A 20,376-nucleotide genomic window follows, 5' to 3' on the forward strand; every position below is an offset into this window, starting at 1 on the left:
GCTGAGAGCAAACACTTTAAACCATTTGAATTCTTTGGAAGAGAAACTGTTTAAAGAGGAATTAACATCTCATGATGTGGGGGAGATACGCTCCTTCCATATGAACGAACAGCTTTCTCAAAGCCCTAAGTCTAGACTTACTGCATGGCCAAAAAAATGGTTCTTATAACAAACAATTCCTTTCTGGATCCAGCTCTAAAGCATGCACAGTGTTCTGACTCAGTCAGGACAAATGTATTTCTCACAACTCACTTTTGAGGCACACATGATCAGAGAAGTTAAAGCAAGTATGTATGTAGTATAACTTCATTTATAGTTATACTATAGGAAAAGTCCATAATCAAATAGAATTGTAAGAATTACAGGGAAAGATGCTGCCTACTATGTTACCCCTTTTATCAATGCACTGTGAGGACCCCGACTTTCTGCCTTCTGCAGAACTCCTTTCCAGACCACCTAAATTTCACCAGCTAACCTGTCTGCATTGCACAGTGAAAAACAAACAAACAAACAAACAAACAAAATGCCTTTAGGAGCCTGTTTTAGGGGGCAAGATTTCTCTTTAACATATGTTAGTGGTACCACCTATATCACTTTTTGGTGTCCACATGTCCAAATCCACCACCTGGACTTTGCAGTACAAAGGGCAAGTACATACTAAACCTTATATTTCTACATTAATATTTTTCAGCATCTCAGCTATCCCATGATTTCTGGGAACATGGCCCACATTTATTTTGCCATATTAACTGGAATTGCTTTAGGACCGGTATGCACTGCAGGAACTCCTCTGGCCTTCCTCATCCATTATGTAGCTGTAATTTAAGACATTTGTAAAAACCCTTTGTGTTACACTTTTTTATTTGATTCTTTCCATTTCTGCTAAGGTATAAACCAGAAAACTCTGTTATGAACTCCTTCTACTTAAGCAGAATACAGCAGGATCACTTTGTTATGCTGACTTATTGATTTGTAAGGGCCTGAGCAGCTATTTATTGCAGAGGTAAATTGCCACTGTGCTCCAAATTATAGCTATGGACATGTAACTTACATACATCTTCTGCAATACAGTTTAGTGTTGGCCAATCAATCACCAAAACAGTTGTGGCAACAGAAGTTTTGTGGTTTGACCAGAGGTCGTGGGCATCAAAAGTACGATGATTTCTGGATGTCAGAGGATGGGGAGCTCACACTTTGTAGGGAACAACAGTAATGCTCGTACCCATTGTTCAGGTACCACAAATAATGTCATCTGCAACATTTTTTTTTTGCCATCAGGGCAAGTTCACAAGAACTGTTCCAAGAACTACTGAAAAGATGCATGATGCCAGGATTATGAGAAAAATCTTGTCTTTTCTACTCACAGAGCTATGTCCTTATGGTCAGAGAGTTTGGCAAAAGAGAGTCTATGCTCACAGCTACAGGAGGGGGGTGGAGTGAGATTCAGTTTCAAAAGTCCTCGCAATACTAAGTGACTTGGTAATGAAATGGCAGATTAAATAGTTAATCCCAGTATTATACATACACACAATGAATTATTCTAATTTACTTAAGACCACTTAGGAAAGAGGCCACAGAGTCACCACAGATTGGCACAGACTTTTAGAGGCAGTAAGAAAAGCAAATAGAGTTTCAGAAATTACCGATGCATAAAACCTGGAAAATAAAGAGAGAATATCTATGTGGTATTAAGTCATACATAGTACACTTACATTTTGGATACTGTCTGCATTATTGATCATCTCAACCCCAAAGATTTTTAGCATAGGTAACAGGTATTGATTATTTATCATTCATCATATCATCATACTACTGAGGTAGGAGTTAAAAAAACAAGCCTGGCGAGAGCTGAGAAGCTACAACGTTTTCAAACAATACATTGTTAATTATGAAATACAGCTCACCAGGATATCGTATAAACCAAAGCACGGGGATTCAAAAAAGAATCAGACAAAATCTATGGCTGTTAGTTGTAGCAGTGTGCTGGTAAGCTCTGGCTCAGGAAGTCCTCAGTCCCCATAATTTATTGACACAAACTTCAGCACTACTTCTGCTGTTCTCTTTCCCCTTGCAGTGCCTTCCTTCTGAAAAATGCTGCAGGGCTGCAAGGGCTACATGGAGGTGGAATTTACTGAAGATAAATAGCATTCTGTTTTTAAGGGGGATTTAGAGGTTTTGAGTAGTGATATATGTGAAATCCATGGTGTGAACATCCCCTAAAGAATTATGAGAACTCTACAACAAGTAATAGTAGGATAGGGTAACAAGTAGTGGTATGTAGCTTTATTTAGACATACTGTTCTCTCCTGCTAGGATTAAACCATTGTAGGTTTAATTATAGGGCTGTTTATTTATTTATTACTGATTTTTTAACATGAACAGTCCTAGACACGTAATGTTTTTCCTGGAGAAGTCTCTTCTTGCTTCTTACGAGTACAAATCAATAAACACAAACTTAAGCAAAAAGATATCTGATTATTTGCCAGGCAAGATATCTGGTGCTGCACAGTGAAGTTATTATCAGTCCATTCCATGTACTCTACCTAGAATTTCCCATTGACTCATATTTCTCCCTAGGGCTCGTTTATAGCACAAATTTATTTAATTTTTTCAGTAATGTTTCCTGAAATAAATAAAATGTACCCTTCAACTGTTCCTTGCAGTTAATTATGTTAACTGGGACAGCTATTCTTCAGACATTTTATAAAACACTGAAACTCTCATCTGAACTAGGCCACTAACTAATTGCTATGCACAGGCAACAACACCACATTATTTCTGAAACCCTGTCATCATTGTCCTGTAACTGAAAACCCACAGTAATGGTGAATTATCTCGTGCAGGACTAGTTTAAATCACAAAAATTGCTGCTTAAACAAATTCTCTGTTATTTCCTTCCTTTGTCATGTCAGAAAGTAATAGTAGAGGTTTTACAAATTAAGTTTCAGCAGAAGTAGTCTTAGCATTTTAAAAGGACATAATGCTATTTGGAAAATAACGTCAATACTCAAAATGACCAAGCTAGTAAATCTTCAAAATATTTTCTTAGAAATATTGCATACTTTTGGATTTTTAGCATGGCAAGTTACTGCTTTATGTGGAGGAATATAGATTGGTTTATCCGTGTTAGAAACTTGTTGGCTCCATATTAAGAATTTAGGGTATGTGTAACCATCTAACTTTTAGTTAGAGCATCCAGACCTCTGAGGGTCTGCGTTGCTCTATGGAATGGCTCTTTGGAGATAAGGTGAGCAGGTCTATCAGTGAAAAAAATCATGAGCCATTGACTGCTACCACCTGAGTAGCCATGTGGCAGAGAATGACACCAAAAGTGATTTGGTAGAAATGCTTCTCTATATCCTTTGGTGAAGTGGGAACTGAAAAAAGTCATCTCAGAAGCCTACTTATGAGACTTTACTCAAATATTCCCTTCTAGGTGCTAAGCTTGGTAAAATTATAAAAAATATTATTTTTCCCTTCTGCTTTATACTCATGCTGAAGGTGTCTAGGCCTTTCATGGCTATTAACAAACCATGCATCATAGACAGAGATGTCCAGGATTCCCTTGAACCTGGCCTAGGGATTCTTGTTAAAGCGCAGTGCCACTCTTTGCACCAGAAGGTAGCAGTTCATTACCTCAAAAACTTTTGCCTCTTTCTTCTTCCCTGCTGATTTAGCAGATTTTAACTTTTAATTGGTCTTGTCTAAAGCATTTGTATATGAAAAACCTAAGCACAGTTGGAATCTCATACATTGAACCTCCAGTGCTTTGGCAAGTGAACTGCATGTAATGGACCCCACACAGCTTTCCTTGCTCAGGGAAGGGTTACTGATGAACTAGGAATTGTGCTTGAGCCTATGCCAACATTTTTGTGAGAAGGTTTGTTTTTAACATTGCTAATGATTTGGAAAACAAAATGGACTTTGTGGGACAATCTCTCAAATACTTATGGTAATTAGGACATATGGAAAAGAAAAAGCCTTTAACAGGCTCACCAAATCATCTCCCTTCGCACAGGAGATGAAGTAGTTAAAAGAAGAAAATATCTAAGCATGCTTTGTCAGTTGCTAAACCATTAAAATTACTGTGCCAGGCAGTAATGGCAAAAATGGGAGCAAATGGGAGCAAACAACAGAAATGCACTCACTAATAATATTCCAAAATTATCCTAAAGGTGTTAAAGTTATTTGGAATTATGCCTGTAATTGGCAGAGCTGAAAGAATTCACCACATTCTTATAAACAGTGGATGGAGACTCAGAGTTACCACTCTTATTGCTGGAACATACATCTGATACAGTAATTTAAGTAAAAATGCTGTTTGGGGCCTTTTTCTAAATCCTATTATTCCTAGCAAGACAGTGAACTCCCAGTATTAAGATACAAATCATAGCATAAAGTCATAGCAATTTCATTTTGGCATTGAATAATCCTCAGCTCCAAATTCATTGTTAGTGCAGCTAAAATGAGGCCAAGAAAAATTTGTTCCAGGCCACTTAACAAAACAGTTGATTTTTATTTTTATTTTTTAATTCTAGAAATCTGAAATGTTCTTCCATATTATCTCTAAAATATCTGAGATGGAAATATGTGTGCACGCTTAAGTTTCTAAAGCTATGTAAAGTGTAAAATGAAGGCATTTGTGTTAGCGATGAAGATAGTACTAACAAGATCTCACATCTTTTAAATAAGTGGACTTAGTATTCTAGAAATAGTTGACATTCCTCTTCACCAGCCAATTCAGGAAATTAATTTAAAAAGGATATTTCAAGGAAGATTTGCTTCAATCTCTTCTGCACAGTTTGAAAAGAAGGGACTTTATTTTCCACTTTGCGCAGGTCATTTAAGCCACTCCAGAGTGTCTGTACAATCAAAATAGAAGCATTTTACATCAACTTTGAAAATCTAGATTTGTTCACATTAGATCTGCTCATGGGTGACTGAATGACAACTAAAGCAATGAATAGTTAAGTCTCTACAGCTTGAATAAAAAATAATAATAAAAAAAAAACATTAAAAAAAAAAAGGAAATGCTATTAAAAAGAATAGATTTTTTTAAGGAAATTCTGCACTATTTGTTTAAATACTGAAAAAAGTTTGGGTGTTTACTTTGTTTGTACTTTGTTTTACTTTATTTAATCTCCTTGGATTGCAAAGTGGGCCAGAATACCTTCTGAGAATACGCTGCCCTGAAGCACATATATTTTATTTGCCTTGTGCTAGATTTATTATGAGTATAATAAGAAGGATGTGACCTATAAGTCAGAAGGGTAACACAGAATTCAATTCTCATTCTGCCACAACATATTGTGCAGCACAAATGAATGGCTATACAGGCATGAAACTACATACACTTGTCTTTCTCCCTGCCTCACAGTGGTCTTGAGAGCTGATGGAACTTGCTAATTGTACTACATCTTAAGTTGGAAAATCTCTCACAGTGCTTCAGCACAACCAACATGTGTTGGACAGGTATGACTTTGTTTCTGCAATGCCTGGACTATGCAATATCAACTAATAAAATGTACAATGGGCATTTTTACAGTTTTATTATACTTATATATAATTTAGTTATATATTATAGTGAAATAATTTTAGTATTTACATGATTCCAGCATCAGCTTCCAAAATTACAGAGTCTTAAGATATTTATCACCAGCTGTTGAAGTTAACCAGTTTGGTTAGATTAAAGGCACATCAGATAAAATTCCTACAAGAAAGAAGTAAAGTAATACAAAGACAATTCTTCTGGGTTAAAGTCCTCCTGGCCAAGAAGATACATAGACAGAAATAGAGGAGCAAAATCACAGAAACTTGAATTCATGAGGAGGAGAAGCTTTTAGTGGCCATGATGCAGTTCCTGTAGATATTGCTTTATATTCATAGAATTTGTTGTTCTCAGCACTGTACTACCCAAAGAATCCCATAAAAGTCCAGGTTGGAAAGGACATCTGAAGGTCATCCAGTCCAACCTCCTGTTGAAAACCAGTCTAACTTCAAAGCGTGATGAGGTTGCTCAGGGCCTTGTCTCATCAAGTTTTGAAAATCTCCAGGGACAAAATTCCTTGGCCTCTCTAGGCGGGCTGCTCCAGCACTCCCCAAACTTCTGGTGGAAAATGTGCTTAAGCTCAACTGGAGGTTCTCCAGGTGCCCCTTGCTTCTCCTCCTTGTTGTCACCACACTCCACATCTCCAAGAAGAGCCTGGCTCTTCCTTCTAGGCAACTGTCCATCGTGTCAGGGTGTAGTGGGGCCAGTGGCCCCCTTGGGACCCCTGGGGTGCTCCCTGTGTGAGCTGGCACGGCAGGGTCTCAACAGTGGGCACCCATTCTACCACTCTCAGTGAGGAAGCAGGGCAGGTTGGGGGCAACCTGTGGCAGTCCCCTGTCCGAGTCCATCCGAGGCTAGTCTGAGGTCATGCTTGGAACACAAGCCAGGGTCAGGCCCAGTGAGGGTAGCTGGGGTCAGATACAACCCCGTGATTGCTGAATGAGACCATGGTGACGAGGCTGGTCTGAGGTCACGCTATGAAGTCAGCAAACAGGGCCGATGGCCAGACACAGGTAGAGCTGTGCCAGGCTGGTGAACCAGGACAGGGACTGATAGCCCTTATGGGCTGATGTGGGGTCCTGGGCTGTGGGGTGGGTAGTGGGAACCACAGGGGAACTGGGCAGGGCCACCAAGACCTATTAGGGCCCTCAGAGTGCTGGCACCTCAGGCATTTCAAAACTACCATTAGAGTCTCCTCTCAACCTCAAGAGTGTGTTACCTAGTTTAAAGTAAAATTAAAAAAAAAAAAAATCAACTTTGTATTACAAGTGCTTTCAGTTTATAAAAAAATATTAAAATTAAACAATAATGTTGTATTGCTTATGCTGTTTAATTTTTACTTCTCTTTCAGCTTAACTAACTAAAAATATGTTTCCTAATGATCAAAAAACGAATTTCCTTTTCAAATTACACAGTACAAGTTTGGATTGCTAATGCTGCTGTGAAATGTTTACATAATAGAAACTTTACAAATGCTTCAGTTCTATTCTTAAAACATTAAACAATTCCTCTTTTTTAAAGTTAGCCTTGTATTTCTGCCAAATTGGACTTGATACTGCCAACTCATTCAGACTGCATCCCTGCAGGAAAGGACATGGGGTTATATCGGCCCACAAACTGAACATGAGTTGATGGTGTTGTGCTATTGCAAAAAAAGCAAACATTTTACTGAGAAGTATAAATAGAATTGCCATTGGTAAAACACGTGAAGTAAACCTCACAGTTGATTCAGGACTGGTGAGGTCTCGGCTGGAGTAATGTAACCTGTACTGAGCATTAAACAGCACTTTCAGAGCATGATTAGGATGGTAAGAGGCAGAAAATGTGACTCAGGAGGAACAACTTGAAAGAATTTTGGTTTGGGTATGAATATATTATGGAATTCAGGGAGAAAAATCTTCTAAAACATTTCTTTCCTGCAATGAGGAAGAAACTTTTTACATTTATTTCTATGTCAGTTGGTAATAGACTGACTAAAGACCTTGATTTGGGCAAGTTAGACATAAAATACAAGTACAGTCCTAAAAAAAAACACAACTTAGTTAATGTGATGCTTTCATCAGGGTGTAGGACTTCCCTTTTTCTTCTTCCAAACCGGTAGCCCTGGAAGCTAACATTTCCCCAGTGCCATAGCAGCACTGCAGGAGACAGAGATCCAAGACTCTGCCACAGTTAAAACAATGGGCTGACAGGGTCCAAATCCCCCGAGCAGTTACAGCTTGACACAAGGACATTTCCCAAGTTCCAGTCTTAGATGTTTAAACTGAGCCAGCCACCTTAACCACTTCAGCAACAGGGAAATCTTTCCTTTCCTGTACAGTCTCCGTACTGTTGGATTGCCAAAGAGGGTTGTAACTCATACACTGAAGTTTTCTAACAATAGTTTCAGACATGAAGGCAAATGAGATGGCATTCAATGCTCCTTCTAGTAGATTTTTCTAGGACTGTTTCAAGTAGAGTTTTTCATATATCCATAATACATCTAGGGAGATCTGACAGATCCAACAGAAAAAATCATTAAACAATAGCATATAGGGGTGGGAGGAAATCATAAGCATAGCTACTCTTGAAAAATCTTGAGTAGGAGTTTTAAAACTGTGCCATATGAAAACAATCTGGGAAATAGGATTAAGCACCTGTCAGAAGAGAGGGCAAAGCCACTGTATTTTCTGTCAGAAACACCTTGACAATGTAAGACCCTTACTAATTTATTTAAATGGGGGTTAACTCTTGCAAAAATACCTGTATCTCATATGCAGCCATAAAAAAAAAAAAATTAAAAAAAAAATCTGTCACTTACATTATTTATATTATTGCAACTATAGATTTATTGTGTAATGCATCCTTCTGGAGTAACCTTTAACTACAGATGTAACTTGAACATTATTCCTTTGACCTATTTTAAACTGTTTTTCTGGTTCAAATACTATGGAGTCCTGGTTATGGTCACTTAAGAATCACTCTAAAACTCTGTACTGACAGAGATAATAATCTAATGCTTACTAGCAATCAGATCTTTGTTCTTACATGAACAGGATTAGAACCACATCTTCCATACACTCTGAGGTGTTGCACATTAAAGTGCTACTTTTATGTCTTGGTCAAGGATACTCTGCAATGGTGCATGACAAAATTAATGCAAATGCATGACAAAATTAACAGACTCTAGCAAGCAAATAATTAGTGGCAGACAGGCAAATAAATCCCTTCTAACTTTATGTAATGCCAAAATGCTCCAGGCCTCAAGTTGAAGACTTCTACAGGTGACAGGAGAGAACACTTTTTCCTGTTTCTTTGCATTCCCTTTTGAGCTGAAAAGGTCTGTTCCCAATGCAGAGTTGTTCTTGCAACTCAGGGACACATTTATCATAAGAGATTCACAACCAGCTTAGGAACCTGAAGGTGCACAAGTCCATGGGACCTGATGAGATAAAGCTGCAGGTCCTGAAGGAACTGGTGGATGTAGTTGCTAAGCCACTGTCCACCATATCTGAGAAGTCGTGGCAGTCCCATGAAATTCCTGTTGACTGAAAGAGGGGAAACAACCCCCACTTTCAAAAAGGGTAAAAAGGAAGATCCAGGGAACTGGGACTGGAAGGAAGACAGCTGAGGCAAGTCAGTTTCACCTCTGTGCCTGGCAAAATCATGGAGCAGATCCTCTTGGAGGATCTTCTAAGGCATGTGGAAAATAAGGAGGTGATTGGTGACAGCCAACATGACTTTGCTAAGGGCAGATTGCACCTGACAAATCTGGTGGCCTTCTACAATGGGGTTACAGCATTAGTGGATAGAGGAAGAGGAACTGACATCTACCTGGACTTGTGCAAAGCATGTGACACTGCCCCCCATGATATCTTTGTCTCTAAATTGGAGAGATGTGATTAATTGGATTTGATGGATGGACCACTTGGTGGGTAAGGAGTTGACTGGATGGCCATACTCAATGGCTCAATGTCCAGGTGGAAATCAGTAACAAGTGGTGTCACTCAGGGGTCTGTCTTGGGACTCGTGCTGTTTAACATCTTTGTAGGTGACATGGACAGTGGGATTGGGTGCACCCTCAGCAAGTTTGCTGATGACACCAAGCTGTGTGATACTGTCAACACTCAGGAGGGAAGGGATTCTCAAACCCCTGGACAGGTTTGAAAAGTAGGCCCATGTGAACCTCATAAAGCTCAGCAAGGCCTAGTGCAAGGTTCTGCATCTCACCCAGGGCAATCCCAAGCACAAATATAGTTTGGGAAGGAAATGGGTTGAGAGCAGCCTTGAGGAGAGGGACCTGAGGGTCTTGGCTGATGAGGATCTCGACATGAGCTGGCAAGGTGAGCTTGCATCTCAGAAAGCCAAGCATATCCTGGGCTGCATCAAAAGCAGGTGGCCAGCAGATCGAGGGAGATTATTCTCCCCCTCTGCTCTGCTTTTATAAGACTCTACCTGGAGCACTGTGTTCAGCTCTGGGGCCCCCAGCACACGAAGGACATGGACCTATTAGAACGAGTCCAGAGGAGGGCCACAAAGATGATCAAGGGGCTGGAGCACGTCTCCTACAAAGATAGGCTGAGGGTATTGAGGTTGTTCAGCCAGGAGAAGAGAAGGCTTCATGGAGACCTTACAGTCTCCAGTACCTTACATGTCTCACAGTATCTAAAGAGGGCCTACAAGAAAGCTGGAGAGGGGCTCTTTGTCAGGGAGTGTAGGGATAGAATGAGGAGTAATGGCTTTAAAGTAAAAGAGATTAGATTATTAAAGTAAAAGAGATTGAGATTAGGTATCAGGAGGAAATTCTTCACTCAGAGGGTGGTGAGGCCCTGGCACAGGCTGCCCAGAGAAGCTGTGGATACCCCATCCCTGGGGGTGTTCAAGGCCAGGCTGGATGGGGCTTTGGGCAACCTGGTCTGGTGGGAGGTGTCCCTGCCCATGGCAGGGGGGTGGAACTGGATGGTCTTTAAGATCCCTTCCAACCCAAACTGTTCTATGATACGGTATGAGTTTGTTTTTATTGGTGTTTGAACATAATGAACAGAAATGAATTCTGTTTCAAGGAAAACACAGAGGAATACGTTTGTATGGAAAACACTGTAGAAAACTGTTTCTAAAGCCTGATTACATAAAAGAAAGTACAGCCACATTAACTTCATCCGAATTAGCTGCTTCCTTACATGCCTTTAATAGCAGGTGCAAGGTGAGTCAGGACAAGTCCTTAGCAGGGGTCAGACCTCTGAACAGGTACACATAGCTGTTACAGTGACTTTTGGCAGATTTTTTTTTATAGCTAGTGTTGCAACACTAAGATAAAAATTAAATCAGTACACATGGCTCTCTCTTAGACAAAAGTATGGCACTTAGGTTACCATTCTATCAGAATAGTTTCAGTGTACCTACAAAGAAAGGAAAGAAGGAAGTTTCCATGTTGCTTTTTATTTTTATTATGACTAAGAAAGACCTGAAATGTGAGCTTGGTATGCCTGGTATGCCTTTTTAAGGTAAAATTTGGGACTTGGATAGGTATTCAGCCATCTGGGCAAACCTCAGGAAGGGCAGATCATTAGTAACAGAGACTCGAGTTTTGAAGTTTGTTCAAAATGTTTTATTAACATTGCTTTTCATAATACTTTCTGAGATGGTAGAGGCAGGGAGAGGTTTATTTACTGATCTTTCTGCTTACTTGCTAATCAAGTTTCTAGAAACAGAAGTTGGAAGCCTTTCAAATTTCCTTGGTTAATTAACCCTAAATGATTAATTAGCTCCTTTTGGAGCTAATTAACAGGAAATTCAGGAAAGGACAGATTCTGAGGAAGCCTTGTTTTTTTATAGAATAGGAAGTAGTAGAATGGATACGTGGCCTACAGCTTAAACGCTAGGAGATAAATTTAACATAGCTACAAAATTTATGTTTGTTGCTGCTTGATATTTAATTCATCTGCAACAGGTGAGTAATAGCAAAAGCCTCAGTCCCAGACTTAGGTTTAAAGCTGTGTAATTCCTTTAGCATGGCTATAGTATCTGTATGAGAGTCATTTCTGTTTATATACCTGAATTTAGGAGAATGAAGCCAGAGTCTTCCAGCACACAGGTGTTGTATACAAACAATTTTAGGACGTGCTGCCTCGAAATGCTACAGAGGGTGGCACAGACCAGCCGAACACCTGCTGTGTGTGTGCTCTGCAATGCTCCCTATCCCTCCCAGACACTGCCCCGAATAGCACAGCTTAAACCGGCGCACAACCCCACCCCCAAGAGCTAATCACATCACACCCAGGCTAAGGACTGCGTGCAGCTGATCCCCTCTGGGGAAGCTTAGATTTCACACTCGTTTAATAACATAACGAAAGCGAAACTTCGCTCCCGGTACCAGGGGCACCAGCTCCGTGCCTGGCCGAGGCCGGGGGTCTGCTCTCCAGCTCGGGGTCCCACATGAGCCCTCCGAGGCCCGTAAAGGCTCGGACACGTTACACAGCTGTGCTCCGGGGGCAGCTTAACACCAGGCCCTGCGTGAAATAAATAATAACACAAAAGCGTGATGACAGAGGAGCGCTGCCCCCGTTTTTCCCCAGCAGCTTGCTGAAGACTTGCTAGCGGGACCGGGGCGACCCGGAGGGGCCGCCAGGGAGCGAGGGCCAAAGGCGGAGGCCGAGGCCTTCCCTGGCTCGGCCCGAGGACCGCGGGGAGCCGCAGCCCGGCTCGGGGCGAAGCGGGCGGGGGTCCGGGGGTGGGCTCCGGGCGGCTCCGACCCCGCCACCGCCGCCCCTCGCCCCTCGGGGCCGGCCGCGGGCGGGGGTGCGCGGGGCCGGCGGTGACTCAGCGGCGGCGCCCCGCTGCCCCCCGCCTGGCGGCGGCGCCTTGTCGCGGCTCTGCCCCCTCCCTCCCTCTCTCCCTCCTTCTCTCCTCCCTCCCTGCCTGCCGCAGGATCATCCCACCCCGCCGGGCCGTCACCTCGGCAGGAGGAGCCGCCGCCGCCGCCACCGTCGCTTCGCCTCCGCTCCCGCCGCGACCTGCCGGCAGCGCTCCCCCGCCATGCACGGAGCAGGGAAGGCAGCCCAGAGCCGCGACGCCGCCCGGCCCCTGCAGCTCACCATGAAGAGGGGCTACGAGGTGCTCCGCGACCCTCACCTCAACAAGGTAGGGGCAGGGGCGCCGGGCTGACAGACCCCTGCCCTGCCCTGTCCTGCCTTGCCTTGCTCAGCGCTTCCCGCTGCGGCAGCCGGCGGCCTCCCCCCGCCACCTGTCGCCGAGCTGAGCTCTTCCTCCTCTTCCTCCTCTTCCTCGGAGGCTGTGGGGGCCCTGTTGCGGCTCCCCGGGCTCCCCCCGCTTTGTTTTTCCCCAAGCAGAGCAGCGGCAGCCCGGGGATGCTGCAGAGGGAAGTTCCCCTGCAGGTGGGCTGCAGGTTGCCGCTGCCCTGCCTGGCTTCTCCTGCTGCCCAGCCACCTCTTCCAGCCCTTACCTCCCCTCCCGGTGTGTGTGGGTGCTGTGTGTTACCCCCGGCAGGTGGAAGAGGCGTTTTGTCACCGCTTTCTTTCCACCTGACGCTGTCAAGTCCAACCCCAGCTTCCCTCCTGCCCTGCATCAGTGAGTGCAGTCTGCGCCTGAGGGATGCAGCAGCACAGCCAAACCCCCCTTATCGCATCCCTAATTCACTTAGGGCTCGCTCAGCTTGATAAAACTCTGACACAGGAAAACAAAGCAGGTGAGTATGGAAGTATTTGCACAGCTCTGACTCAGCTGCCGAGTTCAGATTGTAAAATTCCTTATTGCCTCGGCGGGCCCTGGATTTGCTGCCTGGATGAACCATGGGTGAAGTCAAAGGTAGATGATAAACCTCACGTAGCACATGAAACCTCGGTGAAGTCCTTAGTCCTGGCTTTGTTCTTGCACATTATTTTTACTGGTTGGCTTGTGTTTGTGCCCTGACTGGTACCACTGCATTCAAATGCACGTATAGCCATTTTACTTATTGCCAAGTTGTATGAATTGACAAAAACTGTGTCTAGTTTTACCGGGTAGGTTGACTCATCCATAAAATCTCCATGTATTAGTTAGATGAATAGCGCTTTTATTAGTGTGGGTGTTTGAATACAAATTTTCCTCAGAGGGTGTCTTGTGTTGGTGTGTATGCAGGCCCGAGAAGGTCTCTTGAGGTCAGGTGAAATGAAAACTAACCAAAACGTTAAAATCCCAGAAGGAACGAATGAGAGGCTGTTTCACTTGGGATTGCTTCTAAGCAATTGCAACATTCATGGAAAATACTGGTTCAGAATAGCCAAGGAAAGCCAACCAAAAAAAAAATATTTTAAGACATAAAACAGGGCTTACTCTAAAATGTGGTCTGTAAAGAGCAGAGACCGAGCAGGCTCATTGCTACCTGTATCCCTCAAATATCACACATCTTGCCCTTGAACAGCATAGCTGGAGACTAGATGCTGAAGATGAAGGCTCTTGTTTGATTTCTTGGCTTAGGCTTTATTCTTCCCTCCCCCCTCAGCTGTGCTATGGCACATGTGCACTGTACAGCAGAGAAGCCAGGCAAAGTATTTGTTCGTTACCAGCCACATCTACCCAGCTAATGAGGGGTTTTGAGTGGTGTAGGAAAGGTCAGCTGAAATCCCTGGGCTTGCTGTAAGAAAAGTGGGGCTGGTCAAGAATGAGCAAGCAGTTTTGATTGAGACAGGTGATTCGTGGTGAGTATAGATGCTCTATACCCCCCAAGTTACATAATGGCAATAAAATTTAAAACAAAAACAAACAAACAAAAAAAACAACCTGCTAACATGGTTGCCTTTTTAATAGTTTGTGATGTGCCTGCAAGCATGGGAGCTGGTACTCCCAGTTCACTTTCTGTTGCCAAGGCTGTTAAACAAGCATCAGATTGTACAGATCTCAATTTTAAGTCGACAAAATATCTCCTTTAATGATTCTAAAGTACAAGGTACTGAAGAAGTGCCAGAAATTTCTGCTATCTCATGGCTGTAAGAGCTGCAATTGCTTGGTATCAGCACTTTCTTTTAGATACTGCGCCAGCTCTAATAGTCCTATTTGCATACGCTTGGCAAAAGTAGGCTGTAAGTACCAAATAGTGGTATCTAGCTGCAACCTGTAGAAAAACAAGACAAGTCGTGTTTTAGGTACTACCTGAATCTTGTCTGATACTTGTAACCTTGCTTCTCTTCCGTAAGTAAAATTTAGTTTTTGTAACTTACACTGCAAATTTCTTCAGCCAAGACAATTGGTCTGGCAAGCAGGTGAAGCTCAAATGTGCATACAACATGTGAAAGCTCGTGGTTTGTGTCCTCAAATAATAAATTCCTTGTAAAAAGTTTTCCATTCAACCTGTCTGAGAAAAGGAATGTATTTGAGGACTGTGGGAATGTCAGGGTAAACACCTGAATTTCTTTTCCCTTCTCTCTTTCCTTCTACCTTGACAACATTTATAGGCAAAAAGAAGCATGCTTACCACTGATGTATGTTGAAGTTCTAGGCGATATAGTTCTAAAATCTTTTATGCTTCACTCTGTGTAGTTCACAAATGTATGGACATCACTGAGGAAAAGCTTGATGGAAAAGCTTAATGCCTTTTTTTTCCCCCCCATTGAGGTATTTTGCCTGCACTTGAAGCCATTGCTTCTTTTACAAGATCACTGAGCAGTTTGCCCTACCTTAGCAGTGGTGTGATGCATCAAAAATCATGTGGGACAGTGGACCTTAACACACTGAGTCTAATTACATGAGGACACACGTTCAAGTCTACAAACAATAATCATGATTTAATTTATCATCTGAGGTCCACAGAGTTTAAAACTGTCATTACAGCCTTCTCAGTAATTTTTTTTCCTCCTCTTGCGCAACTAAACACATTGTGAGTAGGAATTACAAGGAAAACAAACACAGTTTCACTTCTTTTCATTGAAATAGATTGCATTAGGAACTTTTGGCAGTGAGTCGTATGCTCTTTAAGCTGATGAGTTACAGCAGTGTGAAAGCAATTGGCTCTCTCCTACTGTAAATCTTTTCATTTATACTTTACTCAATGTATGAATGCTATTTTTAAGCCCACAAATCATAAGGACACTTTATGCTAAACTTTCTTTTCATCTTTAATTTCTTACCTTTTAATATTATTTAAACAAGTCAGTTTCCCATAAGCTGCTTATTTTTAGAATCTTGATGTGAAGGTACGCAAACACGAATTTCAATATCAAGCTTTTCAGATAGCATTTATTAGTTGCCAAGTCTAAATGCTTGCCTAATGGAGAAAGCGTGCCATTGGGGGGGGGTGGTGCTTGCTTCTAGGCTGCTTTCATACTCTAGCAGAGCAGTTCACAGAGCAGAATATAAGTGATTCTATTAAATCTTAGTTCTGGAGGGCTCTGTCCCCTCCCCAGATGCTTTATTTTTACCACCATCCTCTGACTGACCACTGTCACCATTGCTAAGTGTTAACATGCTTGTGAATTATTGCTCCACATTCTGTCTTTCCCTTTATTCAAATTGCACTAAAACAGTGGAGAATTTCAGAACAGACCATCTGCTGGGGCTGCTAAACACCTGGGAGTCCCGGATCTCAGTCCCACCTGCAAGGGCAGTGGTGGTGTGTCCTTACCACCTCCTGTAAGTAAAGCCTTTAGATCTTAGTGGGTCCTCAGCATATTTTTACTAAGCATTTGTTAATTGTTGGTTCAAGTTGGCTGCAAGTCTGCTGACTCGCTACAGAAATTGATATACAACAGCCATTCTGAAACAGACTGAAGGGCCATTTATCCCAATACTGTATTTCTGACAGTGTCCAAAATGGACCTCTCAGGAAAAGTGAAAGAATAAATAGAATAGAATAATTAGTTCAGCTGGAATGGACCTTCAAAATCATCTAGTCCAACTTACAACAGGAGCTTGTAGTGATGTTTTCTCAGAATAATCAACTTCAGGCTGAGAGAATGAGCTGTTTATGATGGGGTTATTAAGATATGAATGCTTTGTTTTTGCTACCAGATTACACAGTCTATATGTACTAATTTATTGAAAATATCATAAACTTTTTTTTTTTTTAATTTAAGTGAAATCATTATCTGAGGTAAACAGAAGCATTTACTTCCTGCTTTTCTTCCACATTTCAGACAGTGGGAGGAGCATGCTTGTGAAATACAGATATATTCTGCTCTGCATTACTGTGCTACAACCTATTTAGGTTTTGAGAAACTAAAGCACCATGCATCATGTAACTGGTGCAGGCAACATATGAAAGAGGTCTTATAACTGACGTTTGTTGGTGATACTGTAATAGGCCTTAGAAAACCCAGACCTCCCTAAGAAAAATCAAAAGCATTCCAGTGAGGTTTATCTGGCTGTTGGGTGAAGGAGATTAAACCTATAAGAAGCTCCTCTAAATAAATCTATGCCTGAATCAAATACCGAACAGTAGTTTTTTTCCTTCCACTGGTAATGTTCATATCTTCGCTTAAACCTGTGAGCACTTTGCCTGGGTCGTGTACAGTGGTCACTGCTCACTTTTTGCCTTAACTGATATTCTGAGAAGAAAACTGATAAATCTTGAGGTAAAAGAAGAAAACACTCTCTAAAATGGCATGTTAGAAGTGTCTGTATTAACTTGCAAAATAGTTTTTTTGGAGATTACTTAATACTAGGATGATTTCATGTTATGTGCTGGTAGGCATGACCCTGTTTGAGGATTTATTTTTTTTTTTTTCCCCTCTCTAACTGCTGATCAGTCTCACTGTCCTCTTTTTCTCTTGTAATCATTTTTTCCCTTTACACCATTGTAGTTTTTAATAATAATGTTTCCTGATCACCTAGCAGAGCAGTTCTGGTCTTTATAGGGATAAGCACATGCTATTTTCCTGTCTTTGACAAGAGTAAATGATACAGTGGCTGTGCTAGCACAGAAAACTGGATCAATAACAATCTTTGTCTGGAACCTTTCAGAGTGAACTTGTATCGATTCTGCCTTTGTGTTATGCAAGTATTGCACTTTTGATCTATGACAAGGGTCTGTAAAAAAGAAGTTACTGTTTTGGGGGATGGCAACCTGAAATAGGAGGTTCTCTAGGTGGGTGTTTAGTTCATTTATTTACAGTATGTGTGGAAGGAGTTTAAAAATGAATTCTGTGCTTTGTTCTACCTCTCTTGCTCTCTTATTTTAAGACAGGTTTGTCCTGCACAAGCAACCTTTTATGCATTCAAATACGGGTAACTTCCCATCGCTGCCATTACACCCTGCAGTACTACACTATAATTTTGGGGCAGGGACAGCTTGTGGTGGCTGCCTTACGTGAGTTACAAGGAGATCCTCCTCATCTGAGCAGAACAACTTGGCGTGTGAGAGACAGCCCCTCTGCTGGGATACAGGGAGGGTGGTCTGGGAGTGAGGGATGGTTGAGACCTAGGGGAATTTTTCTTTCTTAAATTCTGAGGGAAAGAAGAAACGTAATTTCCTAGGTCACATATTGGTAGGATGTGCTGAGGAAGGAAAACTGAAAACATACCCCATCCTTTCATTCTTTAGGCCACTGTTGAAGGAGGATGCTGTGGAGAAGAGCCTTCCATTCTGTTTTGGGTTTTGCAGGGGTGAGCTCTGCATAAGAAGAGTGAGCTGGCTGTGTGATGCCTCCTTATCTCTCACCCTGTCTTTCCTTCTGCAGCCGAATGGAGCTGCGTGGAGGGCTCTTTGAGCAGCTGCAGCAGCCCTGAGGGAGACCAGGCTTACCTGTCAGAGCAAGCTGCCGACCAGGGCCAGAGGTGCAGTTCTTCAGGATGAACCTAGAGACTAGAAATACTAAGGCAGAAGCCCTGCTAGCATTTGAAGTGTTTTTTTCCCACCATAGCTTCTGCTTTAAAGAGCCTGTGCTAGAAGGTGAGATAGCACAGACAGCTGAGCAGGACAGAGCCTGGCCCTTTTTTGCTGGAGATTGGTTTTGGGAGGAGAAAGGTAGATAGATGTTACCAAAGGAGAGGTAAGGAATTGGTGAATGTAAGGGTACAAAGAAGTCTTTGAAAGGTGCACATGTGTAAATGTGACGTGTTACGTTAAAAAAAATAAAAATGGAAAAGAGGGGTAGGGTACCTTTGGGGTAACTCCAGAAAGCTTCATAAAATCTGTTCAAGTACATATACTTTGTTCTGATAGTCAATTTAGTTGATAGATACTTAATACAGCCAAAGCTTTTCACAATGCCCTTTGTAGTACACCTTGCTGGTTTGCACTAGAGTATTTCATTTAAGGGGAAATAAGGTGCCTACAGTAGACAGAGAACAATCTGTTAATAAGGAAGAAGTCTTTGGGGAAAAGCAGAAAGCATTTCAGTCAGGTTATTTTTCCATCATATTCTATTTGATGTGTACACCCTACAGTACTCATTGCCTCCTAGTGTTTTTGCTCCTGACTAAGTAGGTAAGTTGCTGTGGTTAGTATTGTATCCTCTTCTTTCTGTTGGCCTCCGGTTCTTTGCTTGCATTTATGGAACAGAATGCTGAGGCAGCGTGGTGGGAACAAAGTTCTGTGACTTGAATTAAAAGCAAATAAAATAAATGGGAAGCTGCTATGTAGTAAGCTATATAGCAGTAAGCTGCTAGCGACTGAAAGCTGGTATGAGTAGTCACAGAAACACAGAATTGCTTTGCTGTGAAGCTGTTTCAGGCATTAAACATACTTTTTGGTTGTATACTTTTCTTGTAAAGTTTAGTGATTGAAAACAAGCAAACAAATTCAACCTTTTTTCTTTAAACTTCTTGAATAGAAGCAATCTTGGCATAAAGCACCTTACAAACAGGATTTATATATGTAAAACAGGTTAAATGTGGTTTTCTATACTAGGTTTTGATTTAATTGTTGAATGCTTATAATAAGTAGGATAAGAGCTTGCTGAGAAATTGTACTTTTGTCTAGGTAAAATACCTTGAAAAGATTATTTGTGCTTTCTGGAGAAAGCATGTCTCAGGGTATATAAGTACTTATTTTGCATTTTTCACTCCATGTATTAATTTCTGCTGCGTCAGTCATTCATACTGAGCTGTCTCTGAAAAAGGCAGAATTTACAGCTGTGGTAGGCACAAACTTCTCTCCTCCTGCCCTGCTTCCCTCTCTGAGGGGAGAAGGAAGTGAAACGTGTGTGATGGCGATGCTTTTTGTTAACCTGTGACCCCAAGTTAAAAAGCACTTGGTGCTTCAGTACCCATGCATGTGCGTTCTTTGCTGTGTTATACCTTTCCCTTTCCTCCTTTGCCTGCTCAGTGGTTCAGAAGTAAGCTGTGCATTTGGTGCATAACTTGTTCGTGGTGGCTGCAGCCCAGGCCTGTAGCAGTTGATTTCATGCTGAAGGTCTCTTTGCTCCTGGTTCTGACACCTAAGTGGCAGGGGCTGTCTGCCGTAGTGCTATGTTACTGATGATGGTGCAGAACAGAGTATTGATACCCTTCAAATAGGTCTGTTTTGTAGGATTTTCCAGCTCATTAGAGAACTTTATGGTGGAATAGTTCTTTTGAAGAAGTTTCAAAAGAGGTATTTGCTGGAAAACATGATTCTAAGATTGCATCCACAGTAGCAAGTGGCTTGTGCTCCCTGCAAACCTGAAGAGTTCTTGTAAGGTGTCCTTTGTGCTTCCCTGTCTGAACTAAATGTACGTTGGTGCCAGAGAGCCCTGTGGCTGGAAGAATAGTGTGAAAAGGGAAAAGAATAGAAAGAAGAGCACTGTTGGTTTCCTGTGCCTGTATGCACAGGATGGTCTGCACTGCCCTGTATCTGAAACAAAGAACAAATACATTGTGTTTTGTGTGCATTCCTAGGAGTTAAACATTTAGCATGTGCTGAAACCTGTGGGGTTTTC

The 20,376-nt window shown here is 42.0% G+C and overlaps 1 protein-coding gene across 1 annotated transcript in view; it reads left to right on the plus strand.

Moving 5' to 3' along the window:
• The first annotated feature begins 12,125 nt into the window (after positions 1 to 12,125).
• ME1 (malic enzyme 1) overlaps positions 12,126 to 20,376 on the plus strand; it is a 173,782-nt gene continuing 165,531 nt past the window's right edge. The window contains exon 1 of the mRNA XM_038177167.2: positions 12,126 to 12,667. Within this exon, the coding sequence (XP_038033095.1) occupies positions 12,563 to 12,667 (105 nt within the window). The 5' untranslated portion in view covers positions 12,126 to 12,562. The remainder of the gene's footprint in view (positions 12,668 to 20,376) is intronic.

The sequence above is a fragment of the Anas platyrhynchos genome, chromosome 3 (assembly GCF_047663525.1).
Source record: "Anas platyrhynchos isolate ZD024472 breed Pekin duck chromosome 3, IASCAAS_PekinDuck_T2T, whole genome shotgun sequence".
Lineage (NCBI taxonomy): Eukaryota > Metazoa > Chordata > Aves > Anseriformes > Anatidae > Anas > Anas platyrhynchos.